The sequence below is a fragment of the Artemia sp. Qi Xiang Cuo genome, chromosome 9 (assembly GCF_049724085.1).
Source record: "Artemia sp. Qi Xiang Cuo chromosome 9, ASM4972408v1, whole genome shotgun sequence".
NCBI classification, from domain to species: Eukaryota; Metazoa; Arthropoda; class Branchiopoda; order Anostraca; family Artemiidae; genus Artemia; species Artemia sp. Qi Xiang Cuo.
In genome coordinates this window covers 61,102,950-61,117,152 of record NC_142802.1, presented here as the reverse complement: position 1 = coordinate 61,117,152, position 14,203 = coordinate 61,102,950, and the positions used below count along the sequence as shown (strand labels likewise).

The 14,203-nt window shown below is 35.1% G+C and overlaps 1 protein-coding gene across 2 annotated transcripts; it reads right to left on the bottom strand.

Annotated features, from left to right (window-relative positions):
• Nucleotides 1-5: 5 nt before the first annotated feature.
• On the bottom strand, nt 6-14,104 carry LOC148948902 (tRNA wybutosine-synthesizing protein 5-like). Of its 2 annotated transcripts, none has more exons than XM_089094819.1 (3): nt 14,089-14,104; nt 4,125-4,957; nt 6-137 (listed from the first exon to the last, which is right to left on the bottom strand). In XM_089094819.1, the coding sequence occupies exons 1-3, from the start codon at nt 14,096-14,098 to the stop codon at nt 21-23; spliced, it is 960 nt and encodes a 319-aa protein (XP_088950945.1). In that variant the 5' UTR covers nt 14,099-14,104; the 3' UTR covers nt 6-20. The 2 variants fall into 2 exon arrangements, with proteins under 2 accessions (XP_088950945.1, XP_088950946.1); XM_089094820.1 differs by lacking the exon at nt 14,089-14,104 and adding an exon at nt 14,005-14,077.
• Nucleotides 14,105-14,203: the final 99 nt, after the last annotated feature.

Here is a 14,203-nt window from a genome sequence, read left to right as displayed (position 1 = left end):
ATTTAACTTGAGAAATAAACTTATAGTTCATTTAAGCTCCTTTCCACTCGAGATAGAATTCTTCTGTGATAGAAGTCTGAGTAGCCCTTAGGTAGTTCTTTCAAGGATTTCAATGCAGATTCCAAGGACTGTAGGGCCTAGAAAAGGAACAGTGACTGGTGAGTAGGTGTTTTTTTTTTGCGTGCGTGCGTTTTCTTTGACAAAATTCAGGGTAGTCTTTAAGTGGTTGTCGCAATGATGGAAGGTTTTCATCATTTTACAAGGACTAAGGGTATGCTTGGTGGTAAAGTGGTATTTCAAAGAGTATGGATGGGTTATAAAAAGAAAGAACTGGAACTAGTGTCGAAAAATCACTCACGCCATCTAAGTTTGGCATTTCTTAGTGTTTTTTTCCGAACTTCGCAGTGTGTTTTTTTTATCTTTATGCCCTTCGACGCAAGGACTAGACCCCGGCATCGCGCCGCTTTTCTTTTCTGTGGCGTATAACTGAATTTTAGGGGTAACGGCAACGCATCGCCATAAGATTTCGGCACGCCGTCGATTTTTCTTCTCAGGATGGAGTTTCAAATCTGCTCAAAACACCCAGAGTAACATACTGTTCAAATCCGAATAAACAGACAAGTCTGTCAAAGCTCTTTATAACTCTGAGGGCACGTACTACATAAATGATATGTACGTAAACTCGATACGTAATGACACACATAAATTCGAGGAAAACGCGACACAAGCAAAAACACTCAAAAATCTGTCAAATCAAGTCTTTTTTCAGACTTTTTAGTCCCTCACTTTTCAATAGACGGTAGCGTTCGCTTCCCTCCTTGTTTGTGTTTTCGTGATACCTGTCGTTGTACTCAATAAAACCCTTTAATCACAGTATCATGCCTTTCAACCCAGTGTGTGTCACAAAAAGCTTTTGTTCCTCGTGTGTGACAGAACACTGAAGAAGTTCGGACTCAGTTCGTTTGGGAGACGAGAAAGAAAAACAACAGACAACTACTTCTTGTAAATTACCTTACAGCATTTAGATTAGATCAAGTTTAGAGGCATTGACAATGAAAAGATTTGTACAATGGAAGCCGCAATGCATGTAAATGCAAGTTGATTCTGAATTCTATCCCCATTGTAACGGGATCATCGCAGTTGTAGTAGTAGTACCAGTCGTAATAGTAGTAGTATTAGTAGTATGCACATTTTGCCTAGTTCAATATCCCCCTTAACATGCTCTGAAAGTTTCAACTTAATACCATAGATCATTCCTCGAATATTGCTGATATGCCCTTTTGATAACGTGTATACACAGAGTATGTTTTGATTTAGTTCAACATCCCCCTAAACATTTTCTGAAAGTTTAACCTTCCTACCATTACCATCAGTAGTAGTAACCATAGTAATAGAAGTAGCAGTAGTAGTAACAGTAGGCAGAGAGCGCCTTTTGGTTAGCTCAGCATCCCACTCAACACGCCCTTGAAGTTTCAACTAAATATTCTAAGCTATTCCTGAGAAATTGCTCATACACCCTTTTGGCAACCTGAAGGCACATAATGTGTTTTGATTTAGTTCAACATCCCCCAAAACATTCCCTGAAACTTTCACCTTATTACCCTTAGCCTCAGTAGAAGTCGTAGCGTTCGTAATAGTAGTAATAATGGTACCATGAATAGTGCCTTTTTGGTTAGTTCAAAATCATCCTCAACATACCGTGGAAGTTTCAACGTTATACTCTAAGTCGTTCCTAAGATATTGCTTTTATGCCCTTTCGAAGACCTGCATGGATAAAGTTTGTTTTATTTAGTTGAAACTCCCCCTAAACATTCCCTGTAAGTTTCACCTTAATACCAATAATCTCACTAGTTGCAGTAGTCATAGTATGCACATAGTACCTTCTGGTTAATTCAAAATCCACCTCAACATATCCTGAAAGTTTCAACTTAATAATCTAAGCCGTTCATTAGAAATTGCTGATGCACCCTTATAACAATCTGCACGTTCATAGTCTATTTTGATTTAGTCCAATATCCCCTGAAAGCTTCGCCTTAATACCCTTTGCTTCAGTAATAGCAATGGTTGTAATAGTAGTAGTAGCAGCATGGACATAAACATAATACCTTTTGTTTTTTTTCCACACCTGCTGAAAGATTCAACTTATTTCAGTAAACAGTTCATGGGCCATTGCTGATACGTCCTTTTGACCACCTACATGCAAATATTGTGTTTTGATTTAGTTCAACACTGTCTCAATATTATTTGAAACTTTCACCTTAATACCCTTAGCTTTCGTTGCAATGTTAGTGGTAGAAGTAGTAATGATAGTAGCAGAAATAGTAGTAGCATGCTAATGCTTGCCTTTTGATTAGTTTAGCACCCCCTAAAACAATCCCTGTAAGTTTCAACTTCATACTCCAAGCCATTCCTAAAGTATTGCTGATACGCCATATCTTAGTATGCCAACAACCTGCATGCACATAGTGTGTTTGATTCAGTTCAATTTCCCCCCTCAATATTCCCTGATATTTTCACCTTTTTACCCTTGTAGCAGTAGTGACAGCAATAGTAGTAGGAGTATTACTAGTAGTTGAGTAGTAGGCTACTAACAGCAGTATTACTAGAAGCAGTAGTATGTTGCTTTTCGGTCAGTTGAACATCCCCTTCATCAAGCCCTAGAAGTTTCAACTTAATACTATAAGCTGTTTCCATGATATTGCTGACATGCCGTTTTGATAACCTGTATGTCCATAGTGGGTTTTAATTTAGATCGACTTCCTCCTCAACATTTTCTAAAATTTTCATCTTAATACTCTTACCCTTAGTATTAGTTGCAATAGAAGTAGTAGTTGGAGTAGCAGCAGTAGTAGTATTAGTACCAGTTTACATAAATTGCCTTTTGGTCAATTGATCTTTCACTAAAGCATTCCTAGAAAGTTTCAACTTAATACCCTAAACCACTCCAGAATAACGCCCTTTGACAATCTGCATGCACATAGTATGTCCTGATTTAATTCAACTTTCCCTTAATATTCTCTTAAATATTCGTCTTCATACCCTTAGCCTTAGTGGTACTAGTATCATATTAGTAGTAGTTGCATCTTTTTCTAATTTTATGAATTATCCTTCTGTCGATTAATTATCCTTCTAATTTTATAAATTATCCCTCTAATTTTATCCTAAATTATCCTTCTAATTTTATAAATTATCCTTCTGTGATAAACTTTAAGTAGTGCTTAGACAGTTTCGAACATTTTAATATAATTTTTAAAGATTTTAGAGCCTAGAGAAGGAATAGAAGGCTGATTGCTTAAATTTCACTTTTAACCTCATATATCAGGGTTATCTGAATGGATGTCTACAGAGGTTCGGAGGTTGGAGAGAATGTCGGAGGTTCATATTTCTAATGTAAACCGAGTGCAGCCACTAGCCACGAGTGCAGCCACAGTACAAGCCACTTATAATTCTGACACTCAACCATAACATTTCACTTATAACATTCAACTTTCAAAACAAAAATTGAGACCATAGCTATATAAAAAACAGCAAAAAAAGGGGAAAAAAGAACAACCGACAATAAGAGTTTAAATAGCAATTAAGCCCTGTCTTCATCATGGCTTTTTCAGGAGAAGTTAGCCAAGAAAAAACAGCTTCTTGTTCCCCGGATGTAATGTTTTTGAAAAAAAACGCGTCAATTGCACTTTATTGGCCTTTTTAGTCTTAAAAGCACCAATAGATATTGGAGCTGCCAGTAAAAATCCCAAAGCACAGACGTCTTCACCTGAGAAAGCCACAATGAAGGCATGGATTTACTTAACTTTTGAGGCTGATATTGACTTTTATATTTCGGATTTGGTTAACTTTATTGCTAAAAAAGAATCTGACCTATAATGAAAAGATGGGTTAGGAACTTCAACTCCGTATCTCCAGCTTTGCAGGAGTGGGATGGTGAACTCCTGAAGATAGCTTGCTACAAATCACAAGTAACCACGAAGAGGAGATTTTTCTATGTTTTACACAAAAGGGTAAAAAGCAAATTATTTATCAGTATTTTTTATAGGGGGGAGGGCAAGAGGGTCCACCTATCCAACCGTGATCATAACGAATTTCTTAAAAGTTGAACTTTAAAAGCAAAAGCTTACCTTTTCAGCTGGTACTAAGTCTCTATTGCCATATGGATCTTTCTGGTTGTAGAATGAGCTGTCCAGATTCTTCCAGAAAACATTGACTGCAATACCAAAATCCAGGCTAATTACATTGTGCATCCAAAGAGCAGGAATGAATAGCACTTCCCCTGGCTCAAGAAAACCTTCATAAAACATTACATTCTTAAACTTTGGAAACTTTTCATAGTCAGGGTTGTCAATGTCTATAATTTCAGACTTATCACCATTCAAATAAAGATTTTGGGTATCCCGAGGATTGAAAAGAACCACCCTTTTTCTGCCTTTAACTTGAATCAATATATTGTCCATAATATCATAATGTGTCCATAGTTGACAACCTGCAGAACCTATACGAAAAACAGATGAAAAATACTGACTAGGCTCGAAACAGGTAGGAAATATTAAATCATCAGAGATTTCTGAATAATGTTTTTTGAAGTCACTGACATCTCTGCCTCTTGGGTCATCACCAAGAGCTCTTAAATAATATACTTCATTTTTGTCGAGAAAAAACTCTTCATGTTCTCTCTCTGATGCTCGTTTGATTAAACTACAAAACGGGATTGTCTTGTAAATAAAGTTTTTCTTTATGAAGTCCATCTGATTGTCCTTTGAAACATGGACCTTAACCTGTTTATCTCCAATTTTATTAGAAAGGTAATCAACTGTCCAAAGCGACTTACACATTCCAATATCAAGTCCAGTTATTATAACAGGCTCTCTCCTTGGTAGAATTGATTCTCGAAACTCTTCATCTGATATACCATCACACCTTCGAATTTTTATTTTATCCTTCATGTTCTTCTTTCCTAAAAAATGATCACGTTGCAAAAAAATAATGTTTTATGTAAAGTCTATTAATCTTATGAAATTAATTTCACTTCACAAAATCACCCTCTTGCTAAAGATCAGAAAAAACTTTTTTTTGGCAAGTATGATGGTAACTTGAATGAACAGGAAAAAATCCATATACTTTTGCAAAATTTTCTTCCTACTTCACATTGCGACAGAAACAAAAGGCTTTAACAACTATTTTCCTAATTTTGAAGAAGGTTTTTAAGCTTTTTGGAGGAATATTTTTTACTCAGAAACCTAAATAAAAAAAAGAGAATGTACAAAAATTACAGATTAGACCTGAATAATATTTTGGTATATAGAACATTCACCATTTTTTCAGTCTTCAGGGGTTCCAATAAGGGGAGGGCTTTTGTCCTTAGATATTGAAAAATACATTTGTTTTTGCATCTTTATTTATGAAAATATCTCTGCCCCACCCCTACAACGTCCCTGAAGGTCTTTGAGCTATAGGTACAAAAGCATTTTGTCCTAGCCATGGCTGGTTCCCCATTCTTCCTATGAACCAGTCAAAGCATGATTATTCAAATACAATTAATGAACTAGGATCAAGGAGATGAGTTTTTTCATTTCCAAATGCATCTTCAAAACAAGTGCAGGATATACTTCCGTTCTAAAATACCAATACTTTTATACAATACAATACTTTTCAAAATATAAACACCATTGCCATCACAAGTGCATCCAAGCCCATCCCGATAGGGCTGAATATAGCCCTAGGCTGGATCAATATGCAAAATTTTGCTGATATTGTAGGTTTACATTATTTTTTATGCTTACTTCTTATCATAGACGTCATTTGGGAAGAGGGCAAGGGGTAGTTACCCTCCCCAATAATTAGAAAATATATAAACTTATTAAGTAACTTTAAAACTGTCGCTTTTTTAAGTTTCAACATTGCTCATTACTTCCAGTAGATAATTTTTTTTTAAATTCATCCATGCTCGTTTTTAATATAAAAAATACACACGAGAACAGGGTCCTTTAAACTTCGTGACATATTCTACATCAAAATTTATGCAAATATACCGCCTTTGAAACTTCTAATTCCATACCCTTGACCCCAGAACCTTAATCAAGAAAATGGGCGAGCCTAGTTAATGGCAAAATTACAACACTTTTCTATACTTCCTGTTTCGCAACGTTTGCTCAGGTCAAACATTTTTCCCAATATGGCAAATATACCCTCTACATCTGCAAATAGAAGACAAATGGAATCACTGAATAATAAAAAAGTAGATATACAGTGAATAAAATTTTCTGAATGAAAAAGAAATAATTGTAAAAGAAAATAAGACTTGGAGCTTTTTACAATAATATTTGTACTATAACTAGACAGGTCAAATCAATTGTAGTTGGATCATGGAAGTTGGTAGGGATTCTTAACGTTTTGGATTCATGTACAAACCCATAAATGTAGAATTGCTTCTACCGTGCTGAATTCTCGTTATTTTCACTCTTCTATATATTTATTTTAACCTGCTCCAAAAAAAGAACAGACATAAATGTACTAGAACTATTACTGAAATTAGTCGCATTTGATACATGGTCAGCGCTACTTGTGGAACATTAATCTCTGTATCAGCATGCTCCACGAAATGTCTACTGCAAATGGGATAAAGTGAATTCGAACAATATATGTATATTTTTTTCACATTTAGAAACTTGACAATAAATAAAAGTTCAAATAGGTATGCACATCTAAGCAGTGTCAACCAATACTCTTTTTCTATTGTTATCAGTTCTAAAATGTAGTAATAGGGACCAAGTTTCGCTTCGTGAAGGTAGACATAAAAAGATATTCAGTGTGCCTCTCCCCCTCCAGAAATGTATACCCTGATTCAAACAAGAAAAACACTTTTGTGTTTCTTTTTCTAGATAGAGTTTTTTTTTAAACAAAGATACAAGGGGAAGATAATTTCAAACCCTAGGTGTCGATTTTCCCCCTCTGATTGGTATCCCTGGCGAGTTTTAATTAATACAAGGTTTCTGCCACAATGCTATCAAGAATTATTCCGATTTTACGGATATTCTTTACAAAAAAAATGCCCTGGAGGTAAGTTAGTAATTCTAACTTAATTTTTCGAATACTCGAAATCAAAAATATGATCGTTATTTTAAATTTGGGGAAAGTTTCCAAGGCGGAAATTTTCCACAGAGGAGAATTTCTGCAGAGTTGGGAGGAATTTTCTAACGGAAATTTGCCCGTGGATTTTTTTCATTGGAGAGGACCGTTTTTTTGTCTTTCATTCAAAAAAATGGAAAAAAAAGCCCAAAGTGCAGCTGTTGGGTGCCATATGGCACTTTTTGATTGCCTTATTAAGCTGATTTTTTAAAAAGCAATTAAATATAAAAATAATTTACAAATGAGCCCATAATTAGCTCTCTAAGATGTCTAAGTGTCCAGCCCAGCCTTTCCATTCCAGAAATGTCACCCAAATCATGGTTTTAAGGTACCATAAGGCACTTTATGATGGCTTTATTGATTCAAAATTATATATATAAAAAAAAATAATATAAAAATTACCTGTTGAACAAGCCTTTAGGCAGTTCTATATGATATTCCATGCCCCAATAGTGACAAAGAAAAAAAAGCAACAGAAAAAAAGAGGACATATCAGTTAAGCCCTTGCAAAAAAGCGATTTTCTTTCTTGCTCAAGGAGTCCTGTATAAGGTTTCAATAATGGCTATTCAAAGGGTGTAATATTTGGTTTGCTATGACGCCATTTTCAACTCACATGCAACTGAATGATGTGATGCACAAGGATGTTGGAAAAGCGTGTAGTTCAACTGCGAGATTTAGTCTCCTGTGCTGGGTGTGGGAGTTGAGGAAAGCAGAAGGGGGATAGCACTTTAAAATTAGCACTGAGGCTGGCAAAAAAGCCGAGCTTATATAAAATTCATCATCATCCACCCAAAACATTATTTACACTACACTACTGCCATCTGCATCAATTCATTGCTGACAATTTTAGTAAAAGCCAAGCATCCATAAATAATTTTATGTTTGTTTGATGTGTGTCTAATGTTTATTACATATATTGTGTAATATTTGGAAATTAACTGAGTAGCGTCTTTTCTAAATAGTAACTTATCTTTACTACTGCTGGAAGGAAAATGTGCTTTTGAAGACTTAGGGCAGGCACATGCAACCTTTACTTTTTTCCATTAGGGGTTTACTGTCTATTATAAAATAATTTTTCAGACATCTTAATAATGTATTTAGGCCTGTATTTTTAACACATGTTTGAACATTCATGTCCCTTGAAGGATATCCCATACCCCCTGACTCCTTGGAGGTGGACCCACTCTTGCCTCACTCATCCTTCTTGTCAACAGTTGGTTCATAATGCCAAATCCAAATACAATTGATTCTTTAAGAAGTTATTTAGGTAAAAGAGAGCAGTTTGTAAAAATTAATGATAATCTGTCTAGTCTACAGCCAGTGCCACATGGAGTGTCCCAAGGGTCAGTACTGGGACCAGTTTTGTTTTGCATAAATGATGTTTCTAGAGATTCAACAAAATTATTACTGATTCAACAAAAGCTGCTGCTGACATTTCTATGTCCTATTTTTGCTGATGACATTGTAGCTCTGGCAACAGCAAAACCTGCTGTTTTATTGCAGCAGCCACAAATAATTGGGTCAGAAAATTAGATTAAAACATGGTTAAGGGTAGATATCTTCAAGCTCAGCATTGACAAGTCTAGATTTTTATGTTTTCCTTATTCAAAAGATTACTATTCTTGGCCGGATGAGATTATAATGGATTCCAGCAACATTATGTCAGCCCCATAGACAAAAATCTTGGAAATTATCTAGATTATACTCTATTATTTTGGCATATATACACAGAATATACATATGTATACTCTAATTGAAACCCTGTCTTGTAGGCTTGGGCTAATATGTAAACTGATACATTTTTTCTCACTTAAAGTTTTAAGACCATTATCCTCACTTATTCAATCTATATATCCTGTATTGTAGCAGCATTTGGTTTGGAATGTTTCCAGGAGGGGGAGGTCAGACATGTTCCAAAGTCCAAGAACAGCCTAACAATAGCCTTGTAAAGTCTCAGGAAGACAGTACGGGAGTGGCTGGTGATAGTGCATTTCAGCAGGCCTAGATTTGAATTAGCTTTCAACACCACTTGTTGCCAATACCCATGGAACTTCAGTTGTCCATCAACAAGTACCCCCAAGTCTCAATCTTCACGACTGGTTTGTAGCTGAATATCAGACTGCAACTTCTGGTCACACATTGTATACTGGTGGTGAGGATTGTTAATGCCAAAATGGAGGACACTGCATTTATTAATGTTAAACACGAGCAGCCATTTACTAGTCCACTTCTGTATTCTCTGGAAGTCTGATTACAGGCTCTTTTGAATGGTTGGTCCAAAAAGTTTGGAATCATTAGTGTCAAGTATGATATTATTTGTAGTTTCCTTTGTCATATCATTTATGTAAATGAGGAAGAGGGTAGGGCCTAGGATGGTACCCTTGGGAACTCCACTGACAATGTCACATGGTTTGGAGAATACTTTATTGCCATTATTGGCGAAAAGTTGGACCTGCTGCTCTTGGTCTGTCAGGAATTTCATCACTCATTCTACTACATCATTGTGGATGCCAACTGCTGATAATTTGGCCCTAAGGTGTCTGTGGGGCACCTTGTTGAACACTTTGGCTAGGTCAAGCAAAATAAGGTCAACAGGTAATCCCCTCTCCAGAAGGTCAGTGGTGATATTGTAGGTTTCAAGTAAATTGGCCTCAACCAACTTTCCAGGAAGGAAGCCGTTCTGGTCTGGTGACAGTATACTGTTGGACAGAAGATATGTTAGAATTTTGGCATTCACAATGCACTCCAGGGTTTTTGGTACAGCTGAGATTAAGCTGATTGGCTGATAGTTCTCTGCATTTGCTTATCCCCTTTCTTGAATATTGGTGTAATGTGAGAGCTCTTCCAATCCAAAGACACAGTCTTTGAGTTGAGGGACTTCTGAAATATTTGACATAATGGAATATGATATCAATTTCATCTCTGTAAAGATTTAATGGTTAAGGGGAATGAGGGATTGAATCATGAACAAAGACGGCAACTCCTCCTCCCTTTCTATTGGTAGATCTGTCATTCCTGTAACACTTGTAGCCAGGAATTTAATTTTTTTTAACTGGAGAAGACTGTTCTCTTGCAAACAGATAATGACAGTATTATTTTCAGATGCATAATTAACAAGATAAACAAGTTTATTTTAATAAAGAGAGACACAGTTCCATTTTAGGATCTGTAGTTGAATTGCCGTGGTTTGAGTTGAATAGGTAACACGCTCTATATTTGGTGAGAATTGAAGATAAGTCCTTTCCTATCTCATCAAAGATAGAATTAAAAAAGTAGTTTCTAGCTATGTCTTTAGTTAAAGTGACTTTAATGGTTATGGACAAATTTTACTGGACGATTTGATCCACTGAAACTATATATTTAATTAGTTTTGACATATAAGGACCATCACCATTTTGTGCAGTGTTTGCTTGAGTGGATATATTGAGTGATGCTGCCAGTCTTTCAGCCCATGATTTTTTCTGACTAAATTTAGGATTTTGGAGGGCTGGCCTTGCTTTGATTACGTTAGGGAGCTCAATAACTGTCTGAGGGACGGATATGTTAATTGGATATAACTGAACCTGATTTTGATTATTTTTGGGAGTGCATAGCCAAGGGTTGGGTAAAAAGATTGAGGTTGCTTTCTTAGCCTCATTAATTCTTGGAGATGAAGGTCCTTTAGAAAGCTTAGCAAGCTCCATAGCAGCTATAGGAAATGGGACATTTTCTTGATGGGCTGTCCTTAAAACTTTGGCCTGTTGGATATATTTAGGACATAAGTTACAATTTGTAGACTGGTGGTCATCTCAACAGTTGATACATTTAGGAGCTGTAGAACATCTAATATCACTAAAAACAGGATGATTACAAAGGCAAGTGGGGCAGATTGTGTCAGAGGAAGGGAGAGCAGTACTTAGATGAGTGAACAAGCTTAAAACATTTTCAGCATTGAATAGGCTTTTCTTGGTAAGATTTATAAGCTTTAGGTTGACCAAAAAGGAATAATGAGTCAAACTGGGTACTAAATTGTAAGATCAAAAGGACACTCCTACTGTTTAGTAACCAATTAGCATCTGGCTTGCCTATCCTATGGACTTCCAGGACCTGCAGAATTTCTCCCTTATTATTCATGAGACCATCTTTCAGGTCTTCAGTTAATAGCTTGATTGAGACATAATACCTCACTATTTTCTGTGTGTTTTTTATAGGTGGAGTTTGCCATTCAGAGGTAACTGGTATATTGCCAATTCTATTTTGGTTAAGAGCTTTGCAGGCATCCTTTCTGTCTTGGAACATAATTGTAATCTCTATTAACATTCACACTGAAACTACATCTTACAGATTTGAATGGATTCATTCTAACGTTAGAGATATTTTTAGTAGCAAACACTTGGTCTTTTACTTTTAAGGTGAAAAGGATGATTGGTTTGTTCTACAATCCCATAGCTGAGATTGTGCTAGGGATTTCTGTTATTTCAGTAGGGCTTGTCAAGGGCTTTTTGCGTTTCTGCTTTATATTAAGTATCTGAAAATTATCATTGAGCTGGGAATCAGTTTTGGGGTTTGGGGTCTCTGAGACTGTTATCATGGTGCTATTCTGGCTGTCATCACTAGAGATGGGAAATGCATCAATGGCATTGGCAACTATGGGGATGTCAGGTCCTGAATACCAATTTGATAGTTAACCCCTTTCTCTAAGGGGGCTAGAAGAGCTAGGATACAGTAAATATTTACCAAATCATATTATTGACTTACAAATAAAGTAAATATACCACTTGATGCCTTTTTTTATGCTCTTTCCAAATATAATAATAATTTTTGTTGGAAATGAATTTTACCCCCACCCCTATATATACCAATTTAGGGTATATATTTGCACAGTAGGGGAGTGGGGGTAAATTTTATTTCTGATGTAGGTATAAATTTAGAATCGGTAATGTTGACAAAGAGACAAGTTAAGAAATCAATTCTTACTTTAAAATACGCATAATGATCCTAGTTAGCATATTAGCCAAGAGGAGAACCTTTATCATCAAGTCTTTTCTCTAAAAATCCTTCTTTTTCCAGCTTAAAAGAAAAAAATTACAATAAACCTCCATGCTGACAAAATGCATAAATCTTTTGAAATTGCCACTATGAATTTCCAAATAAGTTCTTCTATAGATAGCATTCATTCATCGTGGTCTTTGTTAGTTCCATTTTTTTAATGAGCAGAGGCAAAAATACAAAATATTAATACAACCTAACCTAAATTAACTACAATTCAAAATCAATGGACTCGGCCAGGATCTTGTCCTTAGAACTTGGCCAGAATGAATACTATCTATAGAAACAATTTATTATAGCGGCAATTTCAAAAGATTTACCCATTGCATTTAAATTGAAATTTTTTTTTAAGTTGAAAAAAGAAGGATTTTTAGAGGAAAGAGATGATAAAGGTTCTCCCCTTGGATAATATGTTAACCAGGATCATTATAAATATTTTAAAGTAAGAATTGTTTTCTTAACATGTCTCCTTGTCAACAGTACAAACTCTAAATTTATACCCTGATGTAAATGGAAGGTAAGTTTAAACTCTACCCCAACCCCTCCTAATGTGCAAATATATACCCTGAATTGGTAGCCTATATATAGGGGCGGGGTAAAATTCATTTCTGACAAAAATGATTATTATATTTGGAAAGAGCATAAAAAAGGCAGGTCAATATTTACCAAATCATATTATTGAGTAACAACTAAAGTGAATATACCCTTTGATGCCTTTTTTTATGCTGATTATGAATATAATAATCATTTCTATTGGAAATGAATTTCCAATAGTAATCATTATTGTTGTAATCAAGTAATCATCATCACATTATTTATATTGTCACTAATATGTCACATGGACATTATTTACAATATTCTATACAGCAGTTGAGCATTTCTCAAATTACCTACGCTTTCAGCCCCATTGAAAACTGGACAGAACCATTTGTTTTGATGCAAGAAGCAAATACCAAGTATGAAACCTCTGAACACTTCTTTGAAAAAAAAATTAATTTTTAAACTCCTGTAAGAAATACTTTTCTTTGCACATACAATTTTGTATTTTTATAGCAACATTCAGCAGAAACAGGGAGCTAAGATTTAGTTGCATTTTTGGTGCATTTTTACAATCAGAAGCAGTTGGTTTCCAGATGCTCACAAGAGAGTACACACTTTTTTTTGTACCTGAAGCATAAAGACAAAAGAGTATTTTGGTAAGGTTACTTAGAAAAACGCATCCATATATATATATATATATATATATATATATATATATATATATATATATATATATATATATATATACATAATTTATATTTATTTTTGTTATGTTTTTACAAGTTGGACAAACATTTCGGAGGGGGGGGGGTCAAACCTTCTAATCTCTTCCTCTTGGCAGTCTTGGGTAGGGGTGCAGATCTTTTAGAAAAGCTAGACCACCAAAAAGTATAAGTCTCCATGTGTATTTTTACTATTCTCAGAATACAACCCAACATTCGCGATAGATGGTGATTTAAGGAGCTCCTATTAAAAATTACAGTTATTTTATTTAGGCTACGTTATGGAATTTATTTTAACCATTACCCACCATTTCACGTAAAATCTTCATTTGTATCATTGGTAAGTCTCCATTTCTCTCTTAAAATAAGTAATCTATCACATAATTATTCAAATATAAGATTACTCAAACATATTCAAATAATTCTGTACAGCGGGTAAATTGCTCTGGAATTCAGAAGTCACTTGATTGGTGAGTTAATAATATGATTTGGTAAAAATTTACCTAGGATGCATACAGTTAAGGAAAAAAAATCCCAGGACAAATCCAACCCACAATAACCTTAAATGAAAAATCAATAAAATACTTCGAAAAAGAGATGATAATAAATGCTTAATTCTGATCACTCAGGATGAAAAAGGATATCAATAAAATGATTTATCAAACATACCTTCGTCCATGATCGATTTTTTTAAACTTGTTGCGTTAATAAATTAGCTAAAAGAACGATCAGCGAATAAATCATTGTCATAGCCCACCAAAGTCTGGCAATTGGCAAACACATC